This window comes from Entelurus aequoreus, linkage group LG13 (assembly GCF_033978785.1).
Source record: "Entelurus aequoreus isolate RoL-2023_Sb linkage group LG13, RoL_Eaeq_v1.1, whole genome shotgun sequence".
Taxonomy (NCBI): Eukaryota; Metazoa; Chordata; class Actinopteri; order Syngnathiformes; family Syngnathidae; genus Entelurus; species Entelurus aequoreus.
In genome coordinates this window covers 5379881-5395316 of record NC_084743.1, presented here as the reverse complement: position 1 = coordinate 5395316, position 15436 = coordinate 5379881, and the positions used below count along the sequence as shown (strand labels likewise).

The 15436-nt window shown below is 37.0% G+C and overlaps 1 protein-coding gene across 2 annotated transcripts in view; it reads left to right on the top strand.

The window, feature by feature from the left end:
• gmps (guanine monophosphate synthase) overlaps positions 1–15436 on the top strand; it is a 63844-nt gene that overhangs the window by 21344 nt on the left and 27064 nt on the right. For both annotated transcript variants that reach the window (XM_062067295.1, XM_062067294.1), the window contains exons 7-9: positions 2574–2739; positions 7529–7680; positions 7754–7927. In XM_062067295.1, the coding sequence (XP_061923279.1) occupies positions 2574–2739; positions 7529–7680; positions 7754–7927 (492 nt within the window). The remainder of the gene's footprint in view (positions 1–2573; positions 2740–7528; positions 7681–7753; positions 7928–15436) is intronic.

Here is a 15436-nt window from a genome sequence, read left to right as displayed (position 1 = left end):
GAGTGTCAAGCAGGGAGGTGTCCCATTTGTTTGTGCTAGGTTGGTGCTGCAAAGTAGTTTTGTCCGTTATAGTTTTTATTATTCATAGCCAGCAGGCATGAGATTTTTCCCTCTATAGTCGGAAATCTGTCTTTTTTGTCTCTAAAAATATAAAATAATATTTTTCGTTTTTTCCGACCGACAATGTGTGTTAAAATCTTGATCCGTGTCTTTGCCATACCTGCCAACAACTACGGTTTTCCCGTAATTAGGACAGTTTTTCATAATCCAGTGGTAAAAATCTACGGTTTTCCATAAATTATGAAGTTAAAAATGGAAGCTACGTAGCGAAGCAACTCCACAAACTATACAGGAAACATCAATGATGATTGGTTGGTTTACATACAGTATAAGAACGTCCATGATTGTTTACTATTATGAGTCACGATTGGTTAAGATTAGGGCTGCAACAACTAATTGATTAAATTGTTTAAAATCAATTATTAAAATAGTTGCCGATTAATTTAGTCATCGATTCGTCGGATCTATGCTATGCGCATGCGCAGAGGTTTTTTTTTTTTAAATAATTTTTTATTTATTTTTATTTTTATTATTATTTTTTTATTACTAAACCTTTATTTATAAACGGCAACATTTACAAACAGCTGAGAAACAATAATCAAAATAAGTATGGTGCCAGTATGCTGTTTTTTTTCAATAAAATACTGGATAGGATAGAAATGTAGTTTGTCTCTTTTATCCGATTATTAATCGATTAATCGAAGTAATAATTGACAGATTAATCGATTATCAAATTAATCGTTAGTTGCAGCCCTAGTTAAGATTAGGGCAAAAACATTAGGGACAGGATGATGGCAGAGGGATTCTCTTCCTTAGATGTTTCTTTTAGCCATGGAGACCACGTCCAGGAAACCCACAATGTTTCTACTTGGCCACATTTGGACAAATGTATGATAAAACATTCATTTGACTTTGTTAACTGCTCTCTACATGGAAGAGGTGGAATACACATTTAAGAACACATGATTGTGGCAGACATGTTTGCTACAGTATAGCCCAGGGGTCACCAACCTTTTTGAAACCAAGAGCTACTTCTTGGGTACTGATTAATGCGAAGGGCTACCAGTTTGACACACACTTAAATAAATTGCCAGAAATAGCCAAATTTGCTCAATTTACCTTTAACTCTATGTTATTATTAATAATTAATGATATGTACACTTAATTGAATGGTTTAAAAGAGGAGAAAACACGAAAAAAATGACAATTAAATTTTGAAACATAGTTTATCTTCAATTTCGACTCTTTAAAAATCAAAATTCAACCGAAAAAAAACAAAAAAAAACTAGCTAATTCAAAAAAGAATTTATGGAACATCATTAGTAATTTTTCCTGATTAAGATTAATTTTAGAATTTTCATGACATGTTTTAAATAGGTTAAAATCCAATCTACACTTTGTTGGAATATATAACAAATTGGACCAAGCTAGACAAATCATTATTTCTTCTACATTTTCCAGAATTTTAAAAAAAAAAGAAATTCAAAAGACTTTGAAATAAGATTTAAATTAGATTCTACAGATTTTCTAGATTTGCCAGAATCATTTTTTTTTATTTTAATCATAAGTTTGAAGAAATATTTCACAAATATTCTTTGTTGAAAAAACAGAAGCTAAAATGATGATATTAAATTAAAATGTATTTATTATTCTTTACAATAAAAAACATTTTTTTTACTTGAACATTGATTTACATTGTCAGGAAAGAAGAGGAAGGAATTTAAAAGGTAAAAAGGTATATGTGTTTAAAAATCCTAAAATCATTTTTAAGGTTGTATTTTTTCTCTAAAATTGTCTTTCTGAAAGTTATAAGAAGCAAAGTAAAAAAATAATGAATTTATTTAAACAAGTGAAGACCAAGTCTTTAAAATATTTTCTTGGATTTTCAAATTCTATTTGAGTTTTGTCTCTCTTAGAATTAAAAATGTCAAGCAAAGCGAGACCAGCTTGCTAGTAAATAAATAAAATTTAAAAAATAGAGGCAGCTCACTGGTAAGTGTTGCTATTTGAGCTATTTTTAGAACAGGCCAGCGGGCTACTCATCTGGTCCTTACGGGCTACCTGGTGCCCGCGGGCACCGCGTTGGTGACCCCTGGTATAGCCTGTCTAAATGCTAACTTTCATTTTCATTGCTGTTTTACAACAAGACAGTAGCTGACATTTTGTTCATTATTTATACTCTTTAAGTTTTTTAACATTGAATAGTTGAATCTTTTTGAAACAAACAACATATCTGCAAGATATTTTATTTCATGCTGTAAGCCACAAGTGGCTTTACAAATAAAGGAAGTTAGCTCATATGATAAACATTGTTTGTACTCTTTATGGTGTTTGCATTTGGAGCAGTTAGAAGTGGAGAGGAAGTCAAAGAGACAGAAATTGGCTATAATTATCTTGGCCCCCAGATCCCTGGATTATTTTCAGTCTTTTTCATGAAGTCCAAATGACATGCCTGCTGATGTCAGATGTGGCAGAGATGAAACCAGTGTTGACTGTCACTTCTGTGGCTTCAGGTGCTGCTGAGTGGCGGCGTGGACTCTACGGTGTGCACGGCTCTCCTCAACAAGGCGTTGAACCAGGACCAAGTGATCGCCGTGCACATCGACAACGGCTTCATGAGGAAGAGAGAGAGTCAGAGCGTGGAGGAGGCCCTTACCAAATTGGGCATCAAACTCAAAGGTAAGTGTGGATGTTTGCAGTCTCGCACTCGGCCACTCGTACCATGCTGGACTTGGTCGCCATTCCCTCTCCGGGGGTTTTCATTTGTGCCGAAGGAAGGGAAGTGTACTGTGCTGGGTAGCCAAATGTGTCGTGTTTGAGGTGTATTATTAGCATCAGGGGTGTCCCGATTTGATATCAGCAAAAAAAACAAGTATTGGATTACATGTGCTTGCCTGTAAAATGTGTGATACAAGCAGCCCTGCAGTGTTTACTTGCGTGTGATATCATGTGCGATACAAGCAGCCCTGCAGCGTGTTTACTTGCGTGTGATATCATGTGTGGGGTTGCAAAGGGGTGGAAACTTTCCAGAAATTTACCAAGGGAAGTTAAGCGTGGAAATATTGACCATTTTTTGATTATTCAAAGTTGGACACCGTCCATGGGAATTAATGGGTAATTACAATAATGATATATTATTGTGCACTTGTCTATACGCTGCTGGCATTTTTGACGTAGCTCTTTGCACAGTATTTGCAAATGTACACAACCTTTCCGCCTACATTGGTTGGGGTAAAATGTCTCCACACGTCATACATGGCATTATTCTTTTTGTATTGATTTATTCTTGTAAAACACTAATGCAATGCCACACACAGATGTAAATAGTCAGCTAAACAACTGGAGTAGTCTTTAAAAATATTTTACCGATGGACAAATGAATAGAAATAGGCTAGATGAATAAATGAACAGTCAATCAGCGTGCTAAATCAAACTATAAGCTACATTCTTGTATGACAACAGAATGGCTCGCAGAACAGAAGGCAGAGGAAACTACACCTTTTGATTTAGTATTTGCCGGTTGAACTTTACAGATCACAAAAGGTAAATTCGGATCGTTAACGTTAGCATAAATGAATGGGATTTAACATAGACAAAATTAGCATTACAGCTAACAGAGAAATATTTTTGGTTCATTATGAGACTGGTGGTGGTACATGAACCTAGCTAGCTAGAGATATTGGCCCCAAAATCATTGAACAAGTACAGGAACAGCTAGCTAGTTTGAGTGGAAGTCTGCTGGAGTAGTCTACAGTCATACAGTAACAAGCAATTACACCTCTATTACACTTAAATACCATAGATCAAATATATTTACCCCAGGTATATCCTCAACACTTACCAGTCCTTGGGCTCCAATACTAGTGTGGCCTCAATAGCCCTGCTGTAGTGTGTAGCATGCTGGCAATTATCTGTGCATGTGATGGAAGAATGCACTGCACATGTGATGGAGGAATGCACAGTGCATGGTTGAAATTCTACTGAATTTGCATGAAATCAGGGTGTTTTAGCTAATAATCATGCTGCATGTTGCATTCAATGTTTATTCCCATTAATTTCCCGTTAATTCCCATATATTTTCATTAATTCCCATGGAAAGATTCCAACTTTGAATATTCCTGGAATTTTGCAACCCTAATCATGTGCGATACAAGCAGTCCTGCAGAGTGTGTGCGCATCATTAAACTTACTCTGTCAGAGCTTAATTTAATTAATTATTACCACGTGGTGTCACAAAACACAAACTACCACTCCACTTCAACTTAAAGACAGCATACGTCCATTGTAAACGGTCAACAATAAATAGGTTAGTGTTTTTCACACCTACCATTGTTCTCTGTTTGACTCTTTTCACTCGGATCAAAACTTTTTGTAACATTCCACTGTACAAAATAATGTAAGCTTTGGAAGAGCTTTTTTGTCATTGCACTTAGGAAGCACAACTTTGTTTACTGTACAATAGAGATGCGCGGTTTGCGGACACAACCGCGGACTCCGCGGATAGTCCGCGGGTCGGGCGGATGCATGACGAAAAAAATAATTTTAAATAGATTCGGGCGGGTGGCGGTTGAACCAATTCAGAAAAAAAAATACATAGTTAAATGTTGTTACCCACATACGAAAAACGAGCAGCACTCTTTGAACGAGGCAAATATTCATCAGGCACTGCTGCAGCTGTCACACCAAATTTCTTCCCCCCCTACAAAAACCTCCCCACCCCCATTTACTTCCGGGGCTGCGTCCAATAAAGTCACAAAGTTGCCGGGGGTCCTTAACCCGCACGCGACTGTCCTGTTTCGCGCCTGTACAAAAAACCCCCAATCGATTTCTTCAAATTCCAGCAGCTGCCAAAGACGAAGTATCCTTCCAGCGACGTGCAGTCAAAGCCGAAGTGCTATCAATCGCTGTCAATGACCACGGAAGTAAATGGGGGGGAGGTTTTTGTAGGGGGAAGAAATTTGGCGTGACAGCTGCAGCAGTGCCTGATGAATATTTGCCTGTTTCCAAGAGTGCTGCTCGTTTTTTGTATGTGGGTAACAACATTTAACTATGTATTTTTTGGCACGCATTGAATGTCTCTACTGCATTGGATCAGTCTCCTTTCTTTAACAGGAATGCCTTGCGTCGTCTATATTTAAGGCTGCAGCTAACGATTATTTTTCTATCGATTAATCTATAGATTATTTTTTTCGATTATCGGTTAATCTATAGATTATTTTTCCTTTTACCGATTATTTTTTATTTTATTTTATTTAAAATGAAGATGAAAAAATAAAAGTAGGCCAGTTTTTTCAAAAGGCATGGCTTTTATTTACAAAAAAAAAAAAGTATGGCTACTCAGTCAACATTGACAACAACATGACAAAATATTCTGTAACAATGTAAGCATTTAAAACTTTTAACATTTAACAAAATTAAAAGTGGCTTATTTGCTTTTTAATGTGCAAATATAAAAGTCAACATCCAGTGCAAATCTTAATATTCTGCAATAGTATAAGCATTTCAAAAGTAAAAGTATTGCTTATTTTGCTTTAAAATGTGCAAAAATAAAGATAAACATCCAATACAAAAAAGTGCAAAACGCAATATTCTGTAACAACTGTGCAAACATTTCAACAAAAGTGAAAGTATTGCTTATTTGCTAAAATGTGCAAAAATAAAGATAAACATCCAATACAAAAAAGTGCCAATCTAAATATTCTGGAACACTGTAAACATTAAGTATAGCTTTTAAAATGTGCAAAATAAACATCCAGTCCAACACAGTACACAATAACCAATTCTACTCATTCCAGTGAGTGACTAACAGTTGTAATGAAGAAAGGTTAGCATGTCTACATGCTCTGGTTCTTTTCTTGTTTACAATATTCCCAGCAGCTGAAAATAGGCGCTCAGAAGGGGTCGATGTGGCTGGAAGTGAGAGCTAATTACCGGTAGCCTTCACCTCAAGCCAGGACTGCGAGTGAGCTGAGCTGCAGTTTAAGTTTCTAGAAGGTCAACGGGCTCATAGTGATGTTACTAGTAGTTGACTGGGAGGTGTTTATTATCATTTGGGGAGAGTCCGCTGCCTGATGCTCACCTGCTAAACACCTATCTGCTCCACGCTGAAGCACTGACTACATGCGCTATGAATACGCACTGCTGATTGGCTGGTAATGCTTCGTGTGTACCAATCAGATGGTTGTATGGGTGGGACAATGCTGCGTGCTGAGACAGAGGCAGAGGAGCAAAGCAACTTGTTAAGACTTTAGCAGCTAAAGTTAGCTTTAGCTTAGAAACTCGTTCGGTACACCCCCGTACCGAACCGAAAGCCCCGTACCGAAACGTTTCAATACAAAACACGTACCGTTACGCCCCTAGCAGATACAAATGACACATTCATGTTTTTGTGTAATGATGACAACGTATGCTAACGCGGACGATTGACTAGTTGATGGTTGATGGTTTTCTTTTCAAATGTTCGTTCATAGTCGTTGTGCTGCTATGATAGGCCATTTCCGCTCGACACAGTGTGCATACAACAACATTATTAGGCCGTGTGTTGAAATACTCCCACACTTTTGACCACTTTTGGCGTGCGTTTTTCCCCTCGCTCGCACAGTCTGCTTTGCGCTCCGCCATGACGGTAGTGTGACGTAAATATGCGACGCGTCGACGCACAAAAACGGCGTCGACGTATTTACGTAACCGATGACGACTATGTCGACGCGTCGTTTCAGCCTTATCTATATTAGATAGATATATAACAGCGGGTGGGTGGCGGGCGGTTGTGGTTTTGTTAAAATGTTAGTTCGGGTGGATGACGACTTTTGTGATGCGGTTGCGGATGAAATAATTGCCTATCCGCGCATCTCTACTGTACAACCTGTTTAAGAACAGACGAGAGATTTTAATGGAGAAACTTCAGGAGACGCGAGCGTTCACGGCCCTGGTTTGATTGAAATCTACCCTGATTAACATCAGGGTAGACTGATGGGGCGGGCGCCCCGTAAAAAGTAGGCAGGTAAAAAGGTAAACATGGGTAGAGGAGGAGGAGATAAAAGCAAATCCCAAACTAAAGTCCTACATGGGGGCTCAGTTTGAGACCAGGAAAAAAGCTTGAGTATATACAGTATATTACGACACATAAAATTGCATATTTGCAACGTAGGGCTTCCAGCGCTGCTCTGCTGTCCATCATACTACGGGGGGCGGGATGGGGCTTTGAGGATGTGTAGTACTAGTCCAGGGGTGCGTGTCTGTCCATAGGCCTGAAAGTCGCTGCGTTCAGCATCACGGAACAGAGCCAACATTCCAGGTGTATTTGAAAAGGGGAAGCGCCTTCTATGATTCGTTCTAATATCGTATCAGATCAATAACATGTTGGCCAATATTCAAGGCTCCAATGTATCAGAAGTGAAAAAGTTGCATTTTGGGCTATTGTAAGTACTCCCTAAGCAAGTCTGTTTCCTGGTCTTCCATTGTTCAGTGGTGAACGCCTCACACACCTTCTACAACGGAACAACCACGCTTCCCATCTCGGAGGAAGACCGGACGCCCCGGAAACGCATCAGTAAGACCTTGAATATGACCACCAACCCAGAGGAGAAAAGGAAAATAATTGGAGATACATTTGTGAAGGTAAGGTAGTTTATCTAATTTCCTGGTTGGTAACTTCCAAACATCACACCTGGCGCATGCTGTCACTTCACAGGTGGCCAACGAAGTGATAGGAGAAATGAATCTGAAACCCGAGGAGGTTCTTTTGGCTCAGGGGACTCTGAGACCCGACCTCATCGAGAGCGCCTCCCACCTCGCCAGCGGCAAGGCGGAAGTCATCAAGACTCACCACAACGACACCGAGCTCATCCGCAAACTCCGAGATGAGGTACCTCACGTTTAGGATACATCTAGGAGATTCTAGACCAGGCGTGTCCAAAGTGTGAGCTCATTTTTTAACAGCCCAGCATCGTTCTAAAAATACTGTTACAAAAATAAGTGTAATACAAGAGCAAACGGGTGAAATGTAACAAGAAAGTGTTGACTCTAATAACACAAAGCTGCCATGCAGACGGTTTATTTTTTGATTTTTCTCTTTCTTTTTTTGTCATTGCTCAAATAATAATTAATCAAAATCAGTGTTATAAATGATTGACCTGTTTAAGAGTCCAATTACTTCACATCAAATATTTCTGGGGGGAAATATTGCCATATTAAAAAAACTGGGGGTTTTTTCGACAAAAATTACATAAAACAAACATTAATTAAAGCTGCAAGCAGCGTTGGTCGGGTCCGCATTTTGGCAGGTGCTAGTCTTAGGTGTCCCAATACTTTTGTCCATTGGTAGTCCTGAGTGAGACCTACATAGAGGTTTTTGTTTCGTGTCTCTACGATATTCGTACTGGGAGTTAGAGGAAGTTGTGACTGTCTTTTTCCTAGGTGTTGCGGCACAGTGGTTGTTTTCTTTGAAGGCGCGTAAAATCACAGCAGCGGAGCAACTTTAGTGCTGCGGGTCTTTGAAGGCTCGTAAAATCAAAACGGTAGCACGTATCAAAACGCCGTCCACAACTTTTAATCAGAAGGGTTCAATCTCTCTCCTGTAGCAGTTTGAAGCCGAAACGACAAATGCCCTCGGAGGAGATAACGTTTGATGTTTGGTGACCGGTTGTAACAAAAATTTTGTTTTGAAGGAGGAATAGCAAACTTCCTGTTGATTTTTGCTGAAGGATGTCAATCTATGAAATGTAGGTCTAGGTGAGACCTACATAGAGGTATTTGTTTCATGTCTCTAAGACGTTCCTACCGGAAGTTACAAGCAGTTTTGTCTGAGTTTTCCTCAAAAAAGCAGTTTTGTCTCGGTTTTATTCGAGCGCAATTTTTGAGCTTTGGGGTTCGGTTTTTTTTTTAGATCGCAATTTCCAGCAGTCCCGATGTGTGTGAGAATTTTGGTGAGTTTTGAAGTATTTTAAGGGGGTCAAATTACAGCTCAAAGAGGCAAAAATTTGTTTTTTTAGTACAATTTTGTCTTGAAGGGGAAATTGCCAACTTCCTGTTGGTTTTTGCCCGAGGATGTAAAATTATGAAATGTAGGTCTAAGTCTGACCTACATACAGGTTTTTGTTTCATGTCTCTACGACCTTCCTAGTGGGAGTTACAGGCAGTTTGTTTTTGTTTTTTCCTAGGGGGCGCTAGAGCGCAATTTTGATTTTTGGGGTTTGGTTTTTTTATTAACTTGCAATTTTCGCAGGTCCTGATGTGTGTGTCAAATTTGGTGAGTTTTGAAGCATGTTAAGTGGGTCAAATTGCAGCTCGAAGAGGCGGCCGGTATAATAATAATAAACCTTACAATAACAATAGGTTCCTTTGTAACCTGTACAAAGGACTCCCTGTGGGAGTCCTTTATACAGGGTACATGCGGACCCTAATAAGTCATAAAAATGTATAATAGACAGTTCTGAAGTTGATTCACAGACTTAAGTGTAGGGCTGCAACTAACGATTAATTTGATAATCGATTAATCGATTACTAATCGGATAAAAGAGACAGACTATATTTCCATCCTTTCCGGTATTTTATTGAAAAAAACCAGCATACTGGCACCATACTTATTTTGATTATTGTTTCTCAGCTGTTTGTACATGTTGCAGTTTATAAATAAAGGTTTATTTAAAAAAATACAAATAAAATAAAATTGCCTCTGCGCATAGCATAGATCCAACGAATCGATGACTAAATTAATCGCCAACTATTTTTATAATCGATTTAATCGATTAGTTGTTGCGGCCCTACTTAAAGGCCTACTGAAAGCCACTACTACCGACCACGCAGTCTGATAGTTTATATATCAATGATGAAATCTTAACATTATAACACATGCCAATACGGCCGGGTTAACTTATAAAGTGACATTTTAAATTTGCCGCTAAACTTCCGGTTCGAAACGCCTCTGAGGATGACGTATGCGCGTGACGTAGCCCGGCGAACACGGGTATGCCTTCCACATTGAAGTCGATACGAAAAAGCTCTGTTTTCATTTCATAATTCCACAGTATTCTGGACATCTGTGTTCGTGAATCTGTTTCAATCATGTTCATTGCATTATGGAGAAGGAAGCCAAGCAAGCAAAGAAGAAAGTTGTCGGTGCGAAATGGACGTATTTTTCGAACGTAGTCAGCCACAACAGTACACAGCCGGCGCTTCTTTGTTTACATTCCCGAAAGATGCAGTCAAGATGGAAGAACTCGGATAACAGAGACTCTAACCAGGAGGACTTTTGATTTGGATACACAGACGCCTGTAGAGAACTGGGACAACACAGACTCTTACCAGGATTACTTTGATTTGGATGACAAAGACGCAGACGTGCTACTGTGAGTATGCAGCTTTGGCTTTTTTTTTGCGTATGTACGTAACTTTTTTAAAATATATAAGCTTTATGAACCTTGGGTTAGGTGAACGGTCTTTTGGGCTGAGTGATTGTGTGTGTTGATCATGTGTTTGAATTGTATTGGCGTGTTCTATGGAGCTAGGAGCTAGCAGAGGAGCTAGCATAACACGTACCGTACCTACGTGCGCGTCACGTACGTAACTTTTTAAAAATATATAAGCTTTATGAACCTTGGATTAGGTGAACGGTCTTTTGGGCTGAGTGATTGTGTGTGTTGATCATGTGTTTGAATTGTATTGGCGTGTTCTATGGAGCTAGGAGCTAGCAGAGGAGCTAGCATAACACATACCGTACCTACGTGCGCGTCACGTACGTAACTTTTTAAAAATATATAAGCTTTATGAACCTTGGGTTAGGTGAACGGTCTTTTGGGCTGAGTGATTGTGTGTGTTGATCAGGTGTTTGAATTGTATTGGCGTGTTCTATGGAGCTAGGAGCTAGCAGAGGAGCTAGGAGCTAGCATAACAAACACGCAGGTGTTATTATGCAGGATTAATTTGTGGCATATTAAATATAAGCCTGGTTGTGTTGTGGCTAATAGAGTATATATATGTCTTGTGTTTATTTACTGTTGTAGTCATTCCCAGCTGAATATCAGGTACCGTGAGTATGCAGCCTTGGCTGCTAAACATTCGATAACTTGACCGTATGTGCGCGTCACGTACGTAACTTTTTAAAAATATATAAGCTTTATGAACCTTGGGTTAAGGAAACGGTCTTTTGGGCTGAGTGATGGTGTGTGTTGATCAGGTGTTTGAATTGTATTGGCGTGTTCTATGGAGCTAGGAGCTAGCAGAGGAGCTAGGAGCTAGCATAACAAACACGCAGGTGTTTTTATGCAGGATTAATTTGTGGCATATTAAATATAAGCCTGGTTGTGTTGTGGCTAATAGAGTATATATATGTCTTGTGTTTATTTACTGTTGTAGTCATTCCCAGCTGAATATCAGGTCACCCCCGGCTCTTACAGCATCTTCCCTATCTGAATAGCTTCAACTCCCCACTAGTCCTTCACTTGCACTTTACTCATCCACAAATCTTTCATCCTCGCTCAAATTAATGGGGAAATTGTCGCTTTCTCGGTCCGAATCTCTCTCACTTCATGCGGCCATCATTGTAAACAATAGGGAACTTTGCGTATATGTTCAACTGACTACGTCACGCTACTTCCGGTAGGGGCAAGCCTTTTTTTTATCAGATACCAAAAGTTGCAATCTTTATCGTCGTTGTTCTATACTAAATCCTTTCAGCAAAAATATGGCAATATCGCGAAATGATCAAGTATGACACATAGAATAGATCTGCTATCCCCGTTTAAATAAAAAAAATTCATTTCAGTAGGCCTTTAAGTGTTGAAAGTTAAAAAAAGAAGTATGACCTATTTTTAACACTTATGAATGGGACCTGTTTGTATCCCCAATAACTTTTGTTTTTTTTAATTATTTACCTATTTAAGGCTCCATTTACTCCACATCAAATGACATTTTTTGGGGGAAAATAATGATTTTTTTTTTACTATAAAAACAGGGTTTTCTTTGGCAAAAAGGGCATGAAACAAAAAAACAACAACTTTATATTGACAGATAGTCCTGAAGTTAATCTAAGGATTGATTGGCTGCAAGCATGCAGTTAAAAAAAATATATAAATAATAATATGACTTATTTTTAACATTTAAATGGTACCAATACTTTAGGGCAGGGGTCACCAACGCGGTGCCCGCGGGCACCAGGTAGCCCGTAAGGACCAGATGAGTAGCCCGCCGGCCTGTTCTAAAAATAGCTCAAATAGCAGCACTTACCAGTGAGCTGCCTCTATTTTTTTAATTGTATTTATTTACTAGCAAGCTGGTCTCGCTTTGCCCGACATTTTTAATTCTGAGAGACAAAACTCAAATAGAATTTGAAAATCCAAGAAAATATTTTAAAGACTTGGTCTCACTTGTTTAAATAAATTCATTAATTTTTTTTAACTTTGCTTCTTATAACTTTCAGAAAGACAATTTTAGAGAAAAAATACAACCTTAAAAATGATTTTAGGATTTTTAAACACATATACCTTTTTACCTTTTAAATTCCTTCCTTTTCTTTCCTGACAATTTAAATCAATGTTCAAGTAAAAAAAATGTTTATTATTGTAAAGAATAATAAATACATTTTAATTTAATTCTTCATTTTAGCTTCTGTTTTTTAGACAAAGAATATTTGTGAAATATTTCTTCAAACTTATTATGATTAAAATTTAAAAAAATTATTCTGGCAAATCTAGAAAATCTGCAAAATCAAATTTAAATCTTATTTCAAAGTCTTTTGAATTTATTTTAAAATGTTTGTTTTGGAAAATCTAGAAGAAATAATGATTTGTCTTTGTTAGAAATATAGCTTGGTACAATTTGTTATATATTCTAACAAAGTGTAGATTGGATTTTAACCTATTCAAAACATGTCATCAAAATTCTAAAATTAATCTTAATCAGGAAAAATTACTAATGATGTTCCATAAATTCTTTTTTTAAGTTTTTCTCCTTTTTTTCGGTTGAATTTTGAATTTTAAAGAGTCGAAATTGAAGATAAACTATGTTTCAAAATTTAATTGTCATTATTTTCATGTTTTCTCCTCTTTTAAACCGTTCAATTAAGTGTAAATATCATTAATTATTAATAATGACATAGAGTTAAAGGTAAATTGAGCAAATTGGCTATTTCTGGCAATTTATTGAAGTGTGTATCAAACTGGTAGCCCTTCGCATTAATCACTACCCAAGAAGTAGCTCTTGCTTTCAAAAAGGTTGGTGACCCCTGCTTTAGGGGAACCATTGTATTGTATTGGTTTTGATAATGAAAAATATCAAGTGGAAAAAGTTTGGACACCGCTGTGCTAGATGCTGAATGAACATATTGTTCAAAGAAAGATAAATAGATTCAATTAAGTTGTTGCAATGTCTGCTGCTGAGGAACTCGTCTCTCTTAAAGCAGCACTAAGTAACATTTTAACCTTCATAAAATATTGTCATAACTTTTTTTCTTCATTACTGAAGAATTGTTAGGCATTGTACTGTAATTGGAAGGTAAACAACTTTTAGTTATTTGGACTATTAAGCCTGTGCGATTTATCGATAAATTTGAGTTTTTTGTTTCAGACTATTTTAAATAAATAAATAAAAAAGTTTTTCTCCTCTTACTTCGGCATATTTTTTGCTCTCTTGAGCTTCTGTAGCCCTCGCCCCTTTGCTACTTTAGCGGAGATCCACAAGCCGAGCAAAACACGGCTAACGCTGACGAGAGTGAGACAAGTGTTGTCAGTGGCTTAGATTTGCGGCAAAATGTGTGGGACAAGTGACTGAACGCTGCAAAAATTCTGTTAAAAAAAAAAAAAGGCAGCGGCACAACAAACTTACTCCAGCATTAAGCCCAGTGTGGGAATTACAGCTCTTCACAAGGCAAACAAGACCACAACAACAACAACAAACTCCACCTCAGAAGCAGCGTAATGCTTTACATAAGCTACCATGTACAGTATGATAATAAAGAGAAGAATGCACTAAAGCAGTCGTTCTGCACATCCAAACCGGACAGCTGCATAACTCTTGTGTAATTATAAGACATTTAATCATCAATATAGTGGTATACTACATGTGCAACAAAGTGTACCTCGTCTTTAACATCTGTACACACTAACAAGGACCCAGCCTGCGTTTATCCCCTTAATAATACTATATCATGTTTTATTTATTTGCATACAATGTACAATACTTCATTTTTATTTGTTCAAAACAGAAGTTTTAAGTTCAAACTTTTTTGAACTGATTGATTTGTATTACTATTTAATGATTATTGGTAGGGACGATAAATGCGTTAAAATTTAATATCGGAAATTATCGGTATCGTTTTTTTTAATTATCTGTATCGTTTTTTTTTTGTTTGTTTTTTTGTTTTTTTTTTAAATTAAATCAACATAAAAAACACAAGATACACTTACAATTAGTGCACCAACCCAAAAAAACTCCCTCCCCCCATTTCTTTCTGTTATCAATATTCTGGTTCCTACATTATATATCAATACAGTCTGCAAGGGATACAGTCCGTAAGCACACATGATTGTGCGTGCTGCTGCTCCACTAATAGTACTAACCTTTAACAGTTAATTTTACTCATTTTCATTAATTACTACTTTCTATGTAACTGTTTTTATATTGTTTTACTTTCTTTTTTATTCAAGAATTTTTTTTAAATTTAGTTATCTTATTTTATTTATTTTTTTTAAAAGTACCTTATCTTCACCATACATGGTTGTCCAAATTAGGCATAATAACGTGTTAATTCCACGACTGCATATATCGGTTGATATCGGTATCGGTAATTAAAGAGTTGGACAACATCGGAATATCGGATATCGGCAAAAAGCCATTATCGGACATCCCTAATTATTGGTATCTTTATTGATTTATTTGAATTTATTTGCATGTAATGTGTAATACTACATTTTTATTTACAAAAGTATGTTTTTCAAGACAAGTTTAACATTTGCGCTTTATCTAAATGTTGGAGATTAATTATATGCATGCAATGTACAATGCTACATTTTTCTATTTTTATTCAAGCATAAGTATTGCCTCCCAGAAGAAGCTCTTAATTTAGTTATTTAAAAATGATTGCATAAAAAGTACCATTAACTTCTGGTCTAAAAAAAAACAAAAAAAAACAACACAAAATCGAATTTTGTATTTGAAGATGCATTGTCATTTCAAACAACTAGTTTTTGACAAAATAAGAGAAAAACTGTCGTTTGTATTTATTGGTTTCTTTAAAAAGTAGCGAAATTTATCCGGGAAAAAAAATCGTAAATCACATTTTTTGTTAAAAAATCGGATAATTTATTTTTAGGCCATATCACCCAGGCCGAGCAAAAAGTGACCTTAAACATTGAACATCTTAAAGTGCGTTTATTTCCCC